At 35.2% G+C, this 19,200-nt stretch overlaps 2 protein-coding genes across 3 annotated transcripts in view; one reads left to right on the top strand and one right to left on the bottom strand.

The window, feature by feature from the left end:
- CHPT1 (choline phosphotransferase 1) overlaps positions 1 to 9,230 on the top strand; it is a 35,024-nt gene extending 25,794 nt beyond the window's left edge. The window contains exons 5-9 of the mRNA XM_079935854.1: positions 888 to 1,019; positions 3,245 to 3,403; positions 3,869 to 3,994; positions 6,195 to 6,305; positions 9,045 to 9,230. Coding sequence (XP_079791980.1) covers positions 888 to 1,019; positions 3,245 to 3,403; positions 3,869 to 3,994; positions 6,195 to 6,305; positions 9,045 to 9,089 — 573 coding nt within the window. The 3' untranslated portion in view covers positions 9,090 to 9,230. The remainder of the gene's footprint in view (positions 1 to 887; positions 1,020 to 3,244; positions 3,404 to 3,868; positions 3,995 to 6,194; positions 6,306 to 9,044) is intronic.
- On the bottom strand, positions 6,326 to 15,853 carry SYCP3 (synaptonemal complex protein 3). Of its 2 annotated transcripts, none has more exons than XM_079935855.1 (9): positions 15,426 to 15,853; positions 14,447 to 14,589; positions 14,018 to 14,084; positions 13,816 to 13,850; positions 11,990 to 12,107; positions 11,058 to 11,157; positions 10,319 to 10,417; positions 9,254 to 9,358; positions 6,326 to 9,124 (listed from the first exon to the last, which is right to left on the bottom strand). In XM_079935855.1, exons 1-9 carry the CDS (start codon positions 15,614 to 15,616, stop codon positions 9,071 to 9,073), a joined length of 912 nt encoding a protein of 303 aa, XP_079791981.1. In that variant the 5' UTR covers positions 15,617 to 15,853; the 3' UTR covers positions 6,326 to 9,070. The 2 variants fall into 2 exon arrangements, with proteins under 2 accessions (XP_079791981.1, XP_079791982.1); XM_079935856.1 differs by lacking the exon at positions 15,426 to 15,853 and adding an exon at positions 14,702 to 15,359.
- Positions 15,854 to 19,200: the final 3,347 nt, after the last annotated feature.

Here is a 19,200-nt window from a genome sequence, read left to right as displayed (position 1 = left end):
GTAAGAATAAATAATAGAATCAAGGATACATAGGCCTCTAAAATATGCTAGAGGGATGTGATGTGTCTTTCATGGTACCTGTTCAGCCAGTACCCATTAGAAGGGGCATGTGGACTTAGAGGCAGTTAGGCAACTCTGGTCATTGTCAGATGTGGTGTTTTAAATTTGGAATTCTGATTTGGTTATACTGGGGAAGAATTTAATCTTAAAATCATTTCATTCAGTGTTTTGGCAATACCATAGGAAGAAAGCATACCTACTTATTCTCATCAATAAGAATACTTAATTTAGATATAGATCTTCTAAATTTAATTGTTGATCTGTAGTTTCCACAAATTTTGGTGCAGTATTTCAGAGTATATTTTCAGTACACAATAGCCTACAGCTTTTGGCAATTCATTGTTACTGTCTTTTAAATCCTTTGCTGCCTTTGGAAGTTTTCTTGAACAGCAATTGACCAACAGGTAAATATATATTGCTAGAGATTTAATCCTGGATATTAACTACACAAAACTTTTGCATGCATACACGTTTGTCACATTCATGATGCAGACCCTGGTGTCTGACTGTCCTGTGATGCTGCCTTTTAGACGTACCAAAGTCAAGTGAACTATCCTTTTTCATGTTTCTTTAAGTCAGATGAAAGCTTGTGAGATGAAATACTTCATCCCACTTATTTAAATAGACTTAGCTGGATTTTTCACTTTAAGAGATAAAACCATTAAAAGAAAAGTTACCACTTCAGGTTACATTCCAGAAGTTAAGGTTTGATTATAAGAAAAAGAATAGCTTATTGTACAGGGCTGTACCATAATGTTTCTTTACTTTTTAATAGGAAAAGAAATTCTGTTTTCTTAATGATGTGTTTCTTTCCTCTACCCCTAAAGATACCTGTCCTAGAAATAAAATTGAAGATCTTACCAGTTCTCGGAGTAGTAGGTGGAGCAATATTTTCCTGTTCAAATTATTTCCATGTTATCCTCCATGGTGGTGTTGGCAAGAATGGATCCACTATAGCAGTAAGACATTAATTTCATCATCATTCAGTATTAATTTTATGATCAATTTTCTTTTCACCCAGCTACAGAGATACTAAAAATATGACAAAGTTCAAGAATAGGGAAGGAAACTAAATATCTTAAAAGAATTCTTTTTAGGCACATAACACAAAAGCATTTTTAAAACAGTTTAGACTGATGTTAAAGAATTTTTCCTCTTTCTACAGCCTGTCTCAGAGTAGACTTTTGTGACATTCGATTTAATCATCTGCTGTTTCATTACTGTACATAATCAAGAGTTGCCATTTGTCTTCTTGCTCGTTGTGCCTGGCCCTGATATAGGAGAGGAGGAGGAGGAGGGAATGAGTTCCTGGTTGAATGTCAGGAAAGCTGCCAAAGGTCATGGTTTCACATATGGGGCAATTTATTAGTCATGATGTAAATTTTATTGAAATTTCACTGAAATGTATTTTTAAAACTATCCCAATATTTTAAAAGGTAAAAATTTTATCCTCAGTTCTGGAGTCGGTACAACTTGTATTTGTGTTCTTTACACTTTGCTCATCTATAATTCTTTTGTATTTATTCATATTTGTTTTTTAAAACTTCTTCAATACTTTTACACAGGAAAGAGGCAGAAAGGAATTCTGCCTGGTTTTTAACAAATATAACATAATATCCATGTGTTTAAAAAAACATATTGTCATCTTCAAGGTAGTTGATCACAAGAAGATAAGTACTTACTCCAGTGATGCCATCTTCTGTCAAAACCTTCTTGGAATGCCTTTAAGCTATAGTTAATTCTCTCTAATTTCTTCAGTGCTGTAGTTCAAAATTTCTATCTTTTAAGGGTGGGTTTGATTTTGAGAAAAAGTCATTTGAAGCTAGGTCTAATAAATAAGAGGAGTAAAAACATGAAATATAGCATTTTTAGTTTTAAAAAAGACTCATTCTCTTAAATGACTTATAAATTGGCTCTTAAGCCTATTTCAAAGGAATCCACATAATTCATAAATTATCTTTATGAATATATTTTATATACATAATTCAAAGGCAAAGTATAAAACTCACTTAGATACATAAGTTCTGATATATTTGGAAATTTTAATTTGTTGTGTTTTGAGGTGTTTTGTCAGTTAACCTCAGAATTGCTTTAGAAATGTTAAAGTATTCTGCATAAGATGCTTAAGAATACTTTTTGCTTGACCATGGATGATAAAATAGAATACTTGTAGGAACATGAGCTCCACTAAAGATGATGAGATCTAGTGATAATCAGTGTCCACTTTAGAATATTTTACTAAGACATAATTCATTAAATGTTTGAAGGAAGCCAAGAAATCAAACACTATGTCTAAGGAGTGGTTGATTTCAAACTCTTAAACTGGTCGTTTTCCAACTTCTTTAGCAGCAGATTTCCTTGAATAAAATTTACAGAACCAAAGTACAGGTAAAAGCACTGTTTTAATAATCTAAATATTTATAACATTACTATATAGTATAGTGTTTTATTAAGATACAATTTTGTAATATTTATAATATTCATGTAATTTTATAGTAAGTTCTAATTTATAACATATAGACTTAATAAACAAGAATAAGCCTGCTTTAATGGATACATTTAAATTGGTGGTTATATATTTAGTAAGCCTTAAAATCAAATTTATTTCCATATTTTGTTTAGGATAAGCAGTGCTGAGAGCATCCTGATTCGCATAGATAAAAATGTAATGGGTCGGGTTGTACAATGTTACGTAAGAGGGCATTTGTAGTCTAAATGCAAAAGGCAGGGGCAGGGGTGGGATATTGGTATAGAGAGAGACCAGGGCAGAATTAAACTCCTCCTAATCAGTGATTAAGATTGTGAAAAAGTGGCAGGTTAAGCTTTATTTCAATATCTGCACAAAAATATGTTAACTTGGCAATTGGAGTGTTGATGGCCTTCAGCATGGTAAAATTTGGTATGGAATAAATCATGTTATTTTTTTAGTGGTTATTAGTTTAAAATGTGTGTTCATATAAAATTGGAACCAAACATCTAAGCACTGTATTACCTCTGTGTAACCCTAGGTTTCTGTGGAAGTTTGAAAAGCATGGCTAAGGTCTGTATACTCCTTTAGGCCATACATTATCATACTCTTCTCTAGGTCTCTAGTTCCTAACACAAAATAGATGCTTAGAAAATATTTGCATTGTAATAAATGCATTTTTAAAATTTGGTGCTGATTTTCTGCTTTATCCATTAGGGTACCAGTGTCTTGTCACCTGGACTCCACATAGGAATAATTATTTTACTGGCAATAATGATCTATAAAAAGTCAGCAACTAATCTGTTTGAAAAGCATCCTTGTCTTTATACCCTAATGTTTGGATGTGTCTTTGCTAAAATCTCACAGAAATTGGTGGTAAGAACTTCTTTTAATTTATGATTCATGGTATAAATATGTACTTGTTCCTCAAACACAAAGCTGGAAACTATTTCATACAATGGGTAGGTTTTTTATGGTGTTATCATCACAATAAATAGTTAGCTCTTTGTGCTCCAAGTAATACTGTAAATGAATGTTAGATTCAGAGACAGACTCCTTAGTATAGTAAGTTCTTTTAATTATTTGTTTAGCAATGATTATCAATTATAACTTTCTGATATCAAGGAATTTAAATATTAGAAACTTTAATAAGCTACCCAGTCATGAATTTGAGAAATTTTAGATTCAGTATTCCCATATCAAATGTGAGGTTAAATAAATGGTCTCTTTATCCTTATTTGTCTTAATAGTAAATTAAAGTTCTAGGTAATTCTATCCTGAAACTAAAAGCTAAAACATTTAAAATTTAATGGTGAAATTATTTTGTTTACTTTTTTATAGATAGCTCACATGACCAAAAGTGAACTGTATCTTCAAGACACTGTCTTTCTTGGCCCAGGTCTTTTATTTTTAGACCAGTACTTTAATAATTTTGTAGACGAATATGTTGTTCTATGGATAGCAATGGTAAGTGCTTTCTTGGTAAGATTTTTATTTATTTTTAACAAATATCAGATAATACTATGCTTAAATGAGTCATTTCAGTGAGATATCAGGTAGCCTTACTTTCTAATCTATACAGTAACTGTTTCTGAACATTTAAAATTACTTCTTTAAAGCTTGCTTTATATTGTGTTTGAAAACGGCCCACATATCTGGAGATCCGGGTTCCAACAACCTAAATCCTTAAAAACACAACTGTGTACCTTAAAAAAAATAGTACCAAAAAACCAGTACTAAGATGTCAAAAATCACTTCAACTCTCTGGCAAAGGACTACAGACATGTATTAGTGTCTGACTTATTTAATCCAGCTTGTTAGAATTATTATGAGCTTATAGCAGATAACAGGTAAATTAAATGTAGTTGGTCTTAGCAGAGGTGGGCACTATTGTATCAAGAACTGTCAGCTAATACTGAGGAAACAAAACAAAACAGAACAGACAGGACTACCCAGTACAAGGTTCTGGGACCATTTTATGCTAGAAGTAAGCAATGCTATGTATCTGTATGGCCCTTGAGGATAGTGCAAAATTTATATTAATAATGATGCCTCTTATCAAGCAAATTAAATTCTCATTAATTGCATCCTGCTTAAAAAGTGATTTGGATAATACATATATTAATTTCTGTTCAAAATGATTATAAAATAGAATTATGGTGCATAAGAGAGAAGCTTTAGCCATCTGAGGAAAAGAAAATCATTGTTGGTAACATTTTAATCACACAAGTGGATAAAGGAGGCATTGCTAAATTTTTTATTTTACTAAGACATTATCTTTATGGTTGGTCTTCAATTAATGGTAGTTCTGGACAATTTTGCTACCTCAGACCTCACTGGACTTCACCAAATTGTTATTGGTATACAAAAACTAATATTAAAGTGAGCTAAAAGAAACACTGAACCTTTTGATAATTTAAATGATCTCACACTATTTGTTAGATAGAGGTATTAAAACAAAGCCTGTCTGTTCTGTGCATGGACCCCTGGGGTACATCTGATCATCCTTTATACTAGGTTCTATAGTATTATACTTTTCTTTAGAGTAAGTTAACAACTTAATATCCATTCAGAAGTCTTCCATTCTTCAAATAGTGGTGAGATGTAAATCTTAGTCCTTGAAAGTTTCTCAGGCAATATGCTAAAAAATATCTGAAAATCAGAATAATTTCTTTTAATTTGCTATCCACTATAAATATTATTAGGGCTCCAAAACAATCTAAATGTAAGAAATAGGTGGTGATTTTTCAAAATATCTGAAAATTCAATGTAGGGTTTCTTTTAGTGAACGTTAAGTATTACCAAATGGAATTAACAGAATTAAAATATCAGGTGTTAAAAATTTGAGCACCTCATTTGTAATGAGTGAGTTGGCCTGGTTTTACATCAGTGGTGGAGATTGTGGTGAGAAAGTCGAATTCAATTTTTCTTTAAAACACTTTGTGGACCACAATTAAAAACAAACAAAAAACCACTATGTGTACCAAAATAAGCGTATTGTGCCCTTTGGCATCCTTAGGGAAAAGGTTCTTGCTTCAGAGAGAAAAGAGTCAGACGGAGTTTTTCAAGTAACTGATAAGGAGATTTTTTTCCCCCCATTGGTGAGAATTCCCTCTCCACCGGCAGAGCTGTGAGGCTCCTTTTTCTAAAAGGAAGCATTTCCCCCCAGCCTCTGGGAAAGTTCTTAAATAGTGTGCCTCCGCTTAATTTTGTAAAGAACACAATTTTGTATATGCCTTCCCTCAACTATGATGTCTCTTCCAGGCCTTTACTTTCTTACAGCTACTCTCAAAGGAATAAGAAAAGTATATGGTGAAGTGATTTCATGATAATGACTGATAGCCCCTTCTAGTAGAAAATTTGAGGCTTTGTTGTACAGTAGAAAATCGAAAGGATATGGAGTCAGAAGACTTGAGTTCTGTTGTTTTCCAGCTTTTGTAATTTATACCTTTTACCACTCTGAGCCTCAGTTTCTGTAACTGTGAAATACCCTGCATATTCTAGAGGACTACAGTGAGGTCCAAATATGAACTATAAAATGTAATATTTTCGGTGAAGAATTTTTGGTTAAGGTTTGAGTTTAGGGGGTGAGAGGACAGAAAAATAGCTGCTGCTTTAGAAAAGATAGACCATAATCCATTTTATATTTTCTTTTTTGCTTCTAAAGGTCATTTCTTCATTTGATATGATGAGGTACTTTAGTGCTTTGTGCCTGCAAATTTCAAGACACCTTCATCTAAGTATCTTCAAGACTTCATGTCATCAAGCACCTGAACAGGTTCACAAGCATATTGACTAATAGCCCAAGGAAAAGAGGAGAAGCAGTTAGGGGAACCTAGGAGTGAAGGGAATCTCCTTTTTCAGGAGGCTAGTATACTATCAAATAAGGTTATATTTTAATATAAACATTAAGTCCTGTAGATTCCATTATGTCTGTTTCAGTGGCAAAGCCCTCGTTGTGTAGCAACATTTTTTATCAAGGTATTATCAGAGTAATACAATCTGTAAATTAATTAGAAACAAAACCAAAGAAAGAAATTTCAATTTTCTGAGTATAAGAAAGTGAACCACTATAGTTCTAAAGAGCAATCTCTTTGTCTCAGAAATCCTTATCAGACAATTGGGGTTTTCTCTGCCAAAGGATTACATAAAAATTCAGGACTTAAAGGATTTTATCCATCTTGAGGGTGATGCTTACTTCGCTAAAAATTGACAAGTGCGTTCATAATATTGCATAAGTGCATGAATTGTAATAGTGTAATTATCGAGTCAAATGATGTTATAGGTATTTTTTATTAGCCATTTTCAAAAAAGGTACATTAATTACTATTGTATAAAACGAAATACTTGCTTTAGTGTACCAACTTCTGTAATTTGTAGTCAGTAAGAGGAATTTATCTTACCAGTTCAGAAAAACAAATGAATCTTTACAGTGAGGGCAACTTGTTCCTTGATATTCTGAGTTTAAACTTCATTGTCACAAAAAAAGGAGACATTAAACATTTCCCTTTGTGAAAAACAAAACAATAGCTAAAGCACAATTGACGTGTAAGAAAATTAGTAATTTATGAAAACATAGCAAAACTATCTTCCCTTTAGAATATCAGCTAAAGCTACTTCAAGTACACTTTTACTCATTTGAGGTAAAATGGGGATAAAATAAGTATCTGTTATTCAACAACTAACTACATTATGTACTGATTCTCATCTTTCCACTCCCACTTAAAAGTGTTTACCTTGCTCATTATGAATAATAGAACTATCACATGGGTCTTTGGTGATCCAAATCCTCAGACTCCCATCTTACCTGTTTGTAATTTTATCCAACAGTTCTGTAGACCATAAGCCGTATGGTGAAATAATTTTTTTTAAAAAAGGAGTAATGAACATGTACTGTATCTTAATATGCAAGAAAAAGGCATATTGAAAAAGAGTGAAAGTTGATATTCCTTAAAAGGAAAAAATAGGGATTTCCCTGGTGGTCTAGTGGCTACAACTACATGCTCCCAATGTGGGGGGCCCGGGTTTGATCCTTGGTCAGGGAACTAGATCCCACATGCTACAACTGAGACCTGGTGCAGACAAACAAATATTTTTTTTTAAAAAAAGGAAAAAATATATACTTATGTGAATTAAGTACACAGAAAATACTCTGGAGGACTTATTTTGCCTCTGAAACAACTGGTAAATTCAATAAGGACCTTCTTAATTTGAATAGTACTTAAAACTTAAATTTTATAATACTTAAAATTTACATTCCAGCATGTACTTTGGCTTAAAAGGCTTTACAAAATGCAAAAATTTAGGAAGTAAACTGTCCCCTTAATGTCAGATATTTGTTCATGGTGGAGGACTAATTTCTTCCTACATAAGTTAGCACAGTTAGAAAAAGAGAATCAGTATGGATTCATTTTTAAAAACTTGGAAAACCTCAAACTAAGATAAGTGTGGGTTATGCAGCAAAAATTAGAATTTAAAATATGGAAAAACAGGACAAAGTCACTCCTTTCTCCATCTTTTGGGCATATTTTTTGTTTTTGAATGATTCAGTGAAAGTAGTTTCAGCAAAAAATAGTAAGTTTAACTCAAATATTTCAAACAAATGCTGAAACAATTTAATATTTATTAAATCAAGAGTTTCATATGTTTTTCTATGTTAAAAATGCACATTTTAAAATACAGGATGTAGGAATTAACTGTTCAAATTTGGAAATGAATGTAAAAACATCCATATACTTACTGAATATTAAAACTGAAAAATAAGACATTCTGTGTAATTTATAGTTAAAGACAGATGGTTAAAGACATTCTGTGTAATTTATAGTTAAAGACAGATTGCAGGATGCAATTTGTCATTACTAAGGGCATGTGTCATTTAATTGTGGACTGAGCCAAATTAAATGGCATTTTGATGTTGTGGAAATGACATTCACAAATCCATGTCTTAAAATGGATTATTTATATATCTTGTTCAGTTGTGTTAATGGTTTTTAGCAGTTTAATTTATTCCAGAACGGAAACTGAAGTTGCGTTTAATAAATTTTGTAAGTCAATAGAATGTATTTTCTTTTGAAATCTTATTTTCATTAGAATTGGTAGTGTAACTTAATGAATATGCATGAAAGGGTGTACGTATAAAACAGATTTTGTGGGGTTTTTTTTTCCTTAAGAACAAAATTAATTAACCATCTATACCTATGCTTTCTACCTTTTGGAAGTGATACAAATACACTGAAGCCAAAACTTGAAATTAAATCATATTTATTGCTAAGAGTTAATTGACAAATGTTAGAAAAAATCACTATTAGTATTAAAGAGCTGAAAGCACAGTGGTACATATAATTTAGGAATTGCTGCTACTCACATAACTTCATTATTTTATTTGGAGGTGAAGAAGAAGGGTCTTGCACTTAAGCTAATGATTAATATGATGTAATATTTTAAACCAGAATTTTCAACCACTCTAAAAACTTACATGCCTCTTAGCTAATGTTATAAATTGTATCATATTACTTAGGTTCAAGTTATTCCTTCAAAGAGTCATCAGAATAACATGGACTGAAGAGACTTTCGAACATTTGCCATCTCTTGCTGCTGCTGTCAAATGAAAGGAGATATTAAACATTTGTTTAATTTTTAGATAAGTGTTATACATATTTCAGCAAATAAAATATTTCAATGCTTACAATAATCCTTATTTTTTCAATTTTAAATATAATAACTTACCGTTTCCATCATAATTTTTTTTTGCAACATAGCCATTTCTTTTCTAAGTTCGTTTTGTGCACCAGTAAGTAGATAATCGTGATTCTTCTCCAAGTCTTCCATACTCTAAAACACAAAAGGCTAGTTCAGTTACAAACCACCACTTTTCATCTCAGGTTCAAAACTTATACAATTAACTTTCAAAAGCAGGAACTTTTTAATATTCATCAATGCACATTATTTATCTCAAATAAAAATATTCTAATACATGGAAACCAAAATATCCACTGAAGGAATAGAAAATGTCAGACATAAATCAAATATTATTAAAGGAGGTACAATAGTAGTGTACCTTCTCACTGGAAGAAACAAACAAAAATCACACAAAATTTTATAAAAGGAATAGAAGCACAACTTCCCGTAGCTATATAGTAGAAAATGGGGACGTAATTCCAATTTAGTTGGCAAAAGAATAAGACTGAAAGGAAGGTTAGGAAAAGGGGTTAAAAGTATTCTAGGGCAAGAGCATAAACAAAAGCATGAAAGTTCAAAGTGAGTGAGTTCAGAGAAAGCCGTTATGTGGAGAGGGTGGAAGTAATGGATGAATGTAGTAATTGGAGCATTAAAAAAAGAATCGTATTTTTTGGGGGTGAATCTTGAATACCTAAGAATTTAGCATGAGAAGCTACTGACAGTTTTTCAGGAGGGAAAAGGTAATGTTATAGAAAGATAATATGGCAGACCCACGAAGGATGGGTTGGAAAACAGAAATCAGTTAAGAGTTTTCATAGTATAAGCAAAGAATAATGAGGTTCTGAACTAGGGCAGTAGCAGTGGATGTGAAGAATAAGAGAGATGGAGGAGTCAAATATAGTACTGAAGTTCCTACACCAAGTGGTAATACTTAGTGATAGCATTTAGCACTTAAATTACATCGAAAGCAATGCATTCAAAATGGAAAACTGTTAAGAATTTAAAACGTATAAGCAAAATGTTCTTCCCTTAAACTGAGAAAAAATTTATCTTCTACTTCCACAAATGAATTATATTTTGTAAGAATGTATTATGTTACCAAATACAACAAACCTTTATGAACTGCTCATATAATTGTTTAATTGTTTTCAGTCTCTGGTTCTGAACAATTCTAGACTGTTGAAAAACTTTCTGTTGCTGTCGAAACATATTCTACAAATGTAAAAGAAAAAATTATGAAATAACAATTTGGGTAAAATTTAGCAAAAATTGATTCTACATTACACTTAAAAGGAATAGTTTTTAAATCAATATTTTTAAGATTGTAGCATTTACTATGACTGAGTTTACATAATTTGTGTTCACCACTTATATACAATAATATAATAACCCTACCGGTCATTGAGTAGGAAATCTCAACAGTACTCAAAACATATTTTAATTCTTGGTGCTTTCAATGGCAACACAGATGATCCTTACAATATTGCTGGTCTTTCAGTTTCTTGGCCTGTTTTCCACCAATGACTTTTGTTCTTCACCCTACTTTAGCCATCCACTTACATATGCATACCCTAGATTTTGTCATTACCAAAAACTATAACCTCTGCATAGTATTAATAATAGCAAACTTGATATTAACAATATGTTACGAAGCAAAGACCAACAGCTTTTATGAGTATGGTATGTGCCTGTACTTCTGCATTCAGCAGAACCAAACTCATATAGCCAGCAATGGGCAGTGGAACCTGGCTAAGGTCCATGGATGTACTGCAAGGCCGGCCTCTCCCTTCCTACTTGACACTTGGTAATAGTAGATTAATTATAAAGCTATAAAGCTAAGCATAATACTAACAGTTAGTTTTTCTTCTTGTTCATCAGCTTTCTGCACATCTATATCCCACTGCTGGAACAAAGTCAGAAACTGCTGAGAATATTCTTGGTTAAGCTTCTGCCTGTAAAACATAATGAACATTGTCATATTTCACATCAATATGGAAAGACTTTCAAGACAAAACTGATTTGACTAATTATACTATAATAAAAAAGAAAATAATATCAAATTTTCAGATGTGAAGCCAAGAAGTTATGATTTATGATGATTCAGAAGTATTTATTTTCCTAACCAACTAACAGAAAAACCCTCTCATGTACTTTAAGCTCTTGAAAACTAAAGGAGTTTTATTGTACATATACATTTTCCAGAAAAGTCCATTTTATCTCCAAGAATTTATTTTTCATTTTCTCCTACTGCATATAGGTTGTGATATGATAAATAGATTCACTGAAGTTATTATATTTATCATATAACATTTCCAAAATAGAAATATTTCACTTAATTTTTCCTCATTTTGGTACAGTGATTTTGTACAAAAGAATAGTTAATTCAGCTAAAATATACAAATTATTTATAATACATAAGGTTGATCTTTTTCTACACTGTTAAACAGTTAACTATCATAAGACTAATGGTTTATATGACATTTACTTTTTATTCAGCTAGTGTATTTTTAGAATGAATATAAATTACCTTTATTGTTAAAAAAAACCCTCAAACATTATTTAAAAGGGGAAAAAGGACATCTTTATTGATTTCTAGGAAATATTTCTCAAGTCTGTGAAGGAATGAAGTTATAGGACTAAAGGACTTAGAGGAAAATCAAGCCAAATATACTTTTTTACTGGAGATCCCAATAAGTAGAAGATGATAGTACTTCTCATAATTTGCACCGATGAATACTAAGAAATGATGCAAATGTTGTGGCAGTGAAAAAAACAACATCCTACCTTTGCTCTTGTTGGGTTTTCCAAATGTTTTCAATTTTCTGGTTACTGGTTTTGAGAGAAGCCTTGGTATACATTTCTAGTCTTTTTCTCTTGGCAAGAAGAGCCTTGTTAATATCAGCTATATTGAAAATAAATACTCATTAAATTTAATGTGGAAGAAAGTTACTTTGTTCCCACGTATTCAAATAAACATGGATAAAGCTGGTTCAAGAGTTTTGAAAAGATCTTTAAAAATACACATAATATCAAAAAGCAAGATTATTTCCTTGCTTTTTTTTTTCTGAGAAAACTTTTAGTTATTGGTATCCCAATTCTGATTTTCCTAACTAGAGATAATTTTTTAATTTAGAGGTGATTAAAAAGAGCTAATAACTGAAAGAAAGGGTCTGAAGGACAGACTTTAATTTCTTCATAAGAAAACACTAATAAAGGCTAAATTTAGAACTCATTATATGAAACGCAAAACTATTTTAAGAGTCTAAAAAGAATAAAAATAGTTAAAGAAAATACTTTTTTAAAATATAGTCAGTGATACTTTAAAAAATATTTTTACTAAAAGAGACAAAGACCAACCAAGCATAGGAAAATCTTATTTTAAGTAAATATCTAAATAAATTCATTCAAGAATCCTTTTAGGGCTTCCCTGGTGGCGCAGTGGTTGGGAGTCCGCCTGCCGGTGCGGGGGACACGGGTTCGAGCCCTGGTCTGGGGGGATCCCACATGCCGTGGAGCACCTGGGCCAGTGCACCACAACTCCTGAGCCTGCTCTCTGGAGCCCCGCGAGCCACAGCTGCTAAGCCCGTGCGCCCGGAGCCTGTGCTCCGCGGCGGGAGAGGCCACCGCAATGAGAAGCCCGCGCACTGCAACGAGGACCCAACACAGCCAAAAAGAAAAAAAAGAAAAAGAAAAAAGAACCCTTTTAAATACATTCTTATGGGACATTTTACCAATATAAGTACTGCGTTTCATAAACTTTTTAATACTTCAGGTAATCCTTTGCTAGGCACGTGCATAGGGATCTACCATCAATAGTTACTTTTCAGTAATCATGATGAGGTGACCTACACTATTACATAAATATTTTGTATTTCCAATATCCATCTGTAATAATAAACTTATAAGACAGATTGTAAAACAAGCATTTTGTTACTACCAAATAGGGCAAAGCTTTCAAAAAAGACTTGATTATATGAATAATACTAGAGAGGAGCCAAATATTGACTCTTTTATAAGAATACTATCCCCTAACACAGTTAACGTAACTGGTATTTGACATACAATTTAAAGTTTATGAACTTTTTATCTGATCTCTTGCTTACTAGCAAGGTGGTCTTTAATTCTCAACTACATAGTTTAATAATGTAAAAATAAAAATAAAGTTACTTTAAAGGCTTTAATTTACACTGCCCTTCCTAAAGAACACAGGAATGCCATAGAAAATAACTAAATTGAGAAAATGAAAAACTAACATATACAGATATGTGCGTGTGTTTGTATCACTTAGTCCGTGAAAGTCCAAACAGAGGGATAGACACTTTTCCCATCCATTTTTGCTCTAAAATTTCATAGTCCATTAAACTCACACACCTATAAAGTAACAGGACCATTCTTAACTTACCATCGTTAGCACCATCTCTTTTCACGTCAACAACTGGAAAAAGTTAGTAAGGAAATCTATGAAGCCGAACCACATATACTTGTGCAAAATCTTACATATGAGAACAAAGCATTAAATAACAGTCTTATATTCCACTGATTATTACTTACTATTATACAAATTATATGGTTTAAAACAATTTTGAATACAAATATCTCCTAAAACATACCTCCAAATCTTTCCAGCATATTCTGTACTTCACCCCTGTGAAAAAAAAATACATCAAAAAACTTTTAATTAAGGATCCATAAAATATCATTCTTGTTTTGGAAGAAATATCACATGCCCAGTATTTTACATGCAATACTCATTGGACAACCAAATAGACTTTTTTTTAAGTCTAAGAGGTGAAAATTGTTTAAGCATATTACCCCACGTCTTCAACTTTTCCTGCAGAAGTCCTTTTCTTCCCATGTTTATCAAGTACTGGAGTCTTCCCTGAATTGACAATAAAAAAAGAAAAAGTTGAAATTAAGTATGCTATTTTGGTAATTTTTAAATGGAGTAATATCTTAATTTCGAGGTTTTTTGAGGCTTTGTGCCAAGACAAGTTTTTAAAACAGACGTATAAATGCACTACTTTCTCTGCAGGTTAGATGGAATTAAATCAGGATCCAAGACCATTTTATGGGAACAATTTTGCAAGTCTTCCTGTGTTAATGTCATAATAATCTATGTACTGTTTATCAGACATCAGGCGAAAGATGCTATAGGAGCTTCACTAAGTCCAAATAAGAAACATGAAGTACATGAAAATAAATGCAGGACATGGTCACTGCCCAACATTAGCTATACGGTACCTTCGATGACATCCTCTGAACCAATCAGATGTTTTTTATCTACTTTCTCAAAGTCACAGGCTCTTATAACCTGATCCTCCATGAATGTCCTCCCAGATTTCCCGGTATGTTTTCTTCCTGAGGGCACCATTTTTCGATGTTTTCTGATTAAAAAAAAAAAAAAAATCAAACCTGCTGAATCCAAAGACACCATTTAAATGAACTGGCAAATTTCAAAATGAGAGATATCAAATAAAGATGATTTTAGTCGAATACCACTTTAGGAGTCTTTTCATTTATCCTGTTGGACCAAAAGTTAACAGAAGAAGATAATGACTGCGCCGCCCCTGACGCCGGCGGTGGTTCGCCTCTGAGGACCGGGAGGGCGGCGGAATCCTAGCCCGGCCAGGTTCTGGCTAAATCGGGGCAAATCTAGACCCAGCCGATTTCAGTCACAATGTGAAAATCGTAATTACTGACAGGATGGATCACGAGCCCGCCCCAAAGAAGTTGCCAGCAACAGAAATACAACATAAAACGTTCTGAGTCCTGAGCCGCAGAAAATAACGTCCCGTAAGATTTCCACGACCCAGGCCTCGAGGACCAGTGAAGGGGAGACCTGGCTTCATCTAAATGGTTTCTGCGGGGTGTGGGCCCGCTGACGAGGGCCCACCCTCCTCGCCTGCTGTCAACCTGTCCACCCGCCCAGCGTCGCGTCCAGTCCCGAGGCAGCGCAGCTAGCGCCTTTCCGCCCACTCGCGGCCCTGCCCGCAGGGAGCTGTACTGCCTTCAAATTCCTGTCAGGCGCCCCAGGGAGACCCAGCGGGTAAGATTTACCTCACAGGTCAAGAATAACCCCTGGCTCACATTCCCGCGCGGGACAAACGCTCCCCTCCTCACACCTGAAAAACACCCCTATGGCCGACGACCACAGTTTTACGCCTCAGTACAGAAGTCCCCGCCGCTTCCGCCTCCCCTGCCCCAACCCCTCAGATGTAACCTCTTCACAGCCTCGAAGCTATTCCGAAGCAGGTCAGAATTCTCGCGGAAGAAAAGCCGACCTCGCCTCGTCCGGGAGCGTCTCTGATTGGCTGGCAGGAGGGCACATGCGTGCAGCGACCCCGGGGGCTCCGCTCCCTCGCACGCCACGCCCAACGAGAGTGTTGACCCAGAGCACCTTGCGGGCGGCATCTATGGCTAGTACACCGGAAACGAGGCACTTTCCAGTTTCTTTTTGTAATTTAAGTTTAAAATTTTTACAATATTTTAATAATAATGTTGCAAAAGAATATAAAGAACACACAACTTAATTTGTGAAGTACAGTTTTACCAGAGCCTGTTGCATCTCCTCAGGGAGTCCTTTCCCTCCCATCCCCTCATTCCCTACTCAGAGATTTTTTTTTTTAATTATCTTGAATTTTGTGTTAATCATTGGACCCTCCCATTTTCTAAGTTTTGTTACCACCTGTATGTGCCCTGAAACAACTCTGCTTAGTTCTGTTTGTGTTTGGGTAGTATAGAAAGTTGTACCATATTCTATGTAGTATTCTGTCATTCGCTTTTTAAACTTAACATTATGTCACTAAGAGAATCTAGATTACATGTAGCCATAGTTCTTTCATTTTCACTGCTGCAAAATATCCCATTGTGCCTCTATTCCATCATTTATTCATTTATTTTCTTGTCTGTGGACATGTGGGTTATTTTCAGATTACAGCCTGTATAAACAATGATCCTATGAATATTCTAATCTCCTGCATATATGCTAAAGTTTTTACAGAGTATCTGGGTGTGAAGTTTCTCAGTCATAGGCTAGATGATGTAAAAGCCAAATTGGTTTCAAATTTATACTCCCACCAACAGTGAGTTCCCATTGTTCAATGCACTCATCATCACTTGGTATAGTCAGATTTCTTAATTTTGCCATTCTAGTGGGTGTAAAATGATATTTCTTTAGGATCTGCTTTTGTATTTCTCCAATCACTCATAAGATTAAGCTCTTGTTATGCTTATTGGCCATTTGCATTTCCTTTTCCTTAAAATATCTATTTGGGTTTCTGGCTCATTTTTCAGTTGAGTTATGTGTTTCTTATTGATTTGTAGCTCTTTATATATGGGAGTGGTGTTAATATTTATGACTGCTTTCTGTATCTTTTTAAATGCATTTATTTTTATCCTGAAGTCATAAAAATACAAAATTTTTTTTTTCTTTTTTCTTTTTTTCTTTTTTTTGTGGTACGCGGGCCTCTCACTGTTGTGGCCTCTCCCGTTGCGGAGCACAGGCTCTGGACGCGCAGGCTCAGCGGCCATGGCTCACGGGCCCAGCCGCTCCATGGCATGTGGGATCTTCCCGGACCGGGGCACGAACCCGTGTCCCCTGCATCGGCAGGCGGACTCTCAACCACTGTGCCACCAGGGAAGCCCTACAAAAGTTTTAAGGCTTTAGTTTTCATTTTTAAGCCTTTGTTCATCTAGAATTTATTTTTGTGCCTGGTGACAGGTAGGGTCCAATTACTCCCCGCCCCCGCCCCTCACTGTGGAAACCAGTTTATTGAATAGTGCATGCTTTCCCTTTAACAGCTACGTCATCTGTCATGTTTCTGTATGTTCTTGAGTCTGCTTCCCTAGCCTGTTCCACTGGTCAGTTTGCCTATTCCTGTGGCAAAGTCAGTTTTCATCATTCCAGCTTTATTAAAGGTTTGGCATCTAAGAGGGCAAGTCACACCTTATTTTTTCTTCAGGAGTATCCTGTGTATTCTTGAACTTTTGCTTTTCTAGTAAATTTTAGAATCACTTTTCCAAGTTCCAGGAAAAAAAACAAAACAACCTACTGGATTTTAATTGGAATGGCAATAAATCTATACATCAATTTGGAGAGAACTGAGTCTTCCGATTCTTGAACATAGCATATTTTCCATTTATTTAGAACTTCTTTAATATAATTCAATAAAGTTCATTTTTTTCTCTGTGTAGAGTTTGCACTTTTATTAGATTTATTTATAAATAACTTATATTTTGTCTCTATTTTTTTCAAATTGTTATATAATTTTGTTCTAATTGGTATATAAATATCCAATTGATTTCGATATGGGTCTTATTTCTTTTTAAATCCACATTTTAAAAGTTTATTTATCTGCTTATACACAACATTGTTCCAGACAGGGTTTAAGGTGGCTTAAAAGACTCCATAAAATACACCAAGGAATTAGTAATAGAAGAACCAGGAATGAAACGTATGCAAAATGCTTATATAATCCTACTCGTTTACTCTGGGTGGACCACAAATTTGGCTCTAAGTTTTCAGCAGGCAGTCAGAAAAGGAAACTTAGTTACATCATTTACAGTGTTCATAAAGCAAAACCAAACCAGTTACCCAAGCGAAGCACTGTTATTCCTAATATTAAGACCAGAAAGAAATTTCTCTTGAGAGGCTTCATAAAGAGGTCAGTGTATGATGTAATTAATAATCAGTGTTCTCAGTAGCAACCTAATGGGAGACACAAAGATGAATTTCACAGGGCTCTTTCTTCAATACAGGCAGATGGCATCACATCAACTTGAAAATCAGGAAAAGCAATTTTATCATGAGTTTGGGGGTTGATGGGGGCAACACAATATGATATGGTCAAGGTACTCAGCTCTTTGCTCTGCTCAACAAAACCAAAGATACATTTTGGAACAACAGAGTTGAATCCAGTACCCAGAATGTCTCCGGAGAAGCCCTGAAACCCTTAAAATTCTATGCAACATTGTCTGAATAGGTGCCTTTATTCTTCTTGCCAGAGAAAACATAGTTTATCAGATACACTGCACTCAGCGTACCCAGGTGAGACACATAAATTAGGAACCATTTCTTTAGAAAATCTACAGAATTAGACTACAAATCATTCATGCTATTCAGACACTTATGTTTTCTTCTTATAGCCTAGCTTATTTTTCCTCTGCAAAAAGAACTTTTTTATTTCCATGTGGTACCACGGCTTGGGTGAAGGGTTCAGGGTGGTTAAAAAAGGTTGCCTCCTGGCTGGAGGAAGGGGCTCGGGCAGAGATCTCGAGGCGGGGGAAGGCAGGGGGGTCTCGCAGAGGCCGCCGGGCTCTGGAGGCTCCTAGTTGCGCTGACAGGAGAGCCTTTCGAAGAGATACTCGCCCAGTTCGGCCTGGGGGCCCGGCCAGACTGCGCAGGTCTGTCAGGTGCACGCCCTTCTTCTTGAGGAGCTTCTTGATGAGCTCCTCCCTCAGGAAGTGGCTCTCCAGGAGCTCGCAGAGCTGGGCGCCTGCGCTCGCAGAACCCAGGGCCTGCAGATCCAAGAGCGCCCGGTCCAGGCTCCTCTCCAGGGCCGTGGCGGCCTCCGTGGCGCCCACGCTGGCGCCCCACTCCTCCGGGGACAGCGCTGGGCGCCCTTGCGCTTCTCCACAGACAGCTCCCGGAAGAAGCGGCCCACGCCCCACGCCTTCGAAGTAGAAGCTCAGAGAGAGGTAAGTGGACGAGGCCCGAGGTGCAGGTTGATCAGCCGGCTGACGGCGGCCTCCACCTCGGTGGAAGAACTCTGCTGGATGGGGGGTCACGGTGAGTCAGCAGTGAGGAGGACTTCCCCGTAAAGTGTGTTGGGAGGATGGACCCGGAAGCAGGGACCTGGGTCTTCTTCTCTCCAGCAACTTGCTAAACACTTTTATTACTTCCAATAATTTGTAGAGTCTGGGATCTTATAATAATATCATCTGTAAATAATGACGTTCTCGTGTCTTTGTAGTTCATAGGCTTTTTTTCATTTTCT

The sequence above is a fragment of the Stenella coeruleoalba genome (assembly GCF_951394435.1).
Source record: "Stenella coeruleoalba genome assembly, chromosome: 11".
Lineage (NCBI taxonomy): Eukaryota > Metazoa > Chordata > Mammalia > Artiodactyla > Delphinidae > Stenella > Stenella coeruleoalba.
Note: the sequence above shows the minus strand (reverse complement) of the source record. Positions and strands in the feature narration are given on the sequence as shown.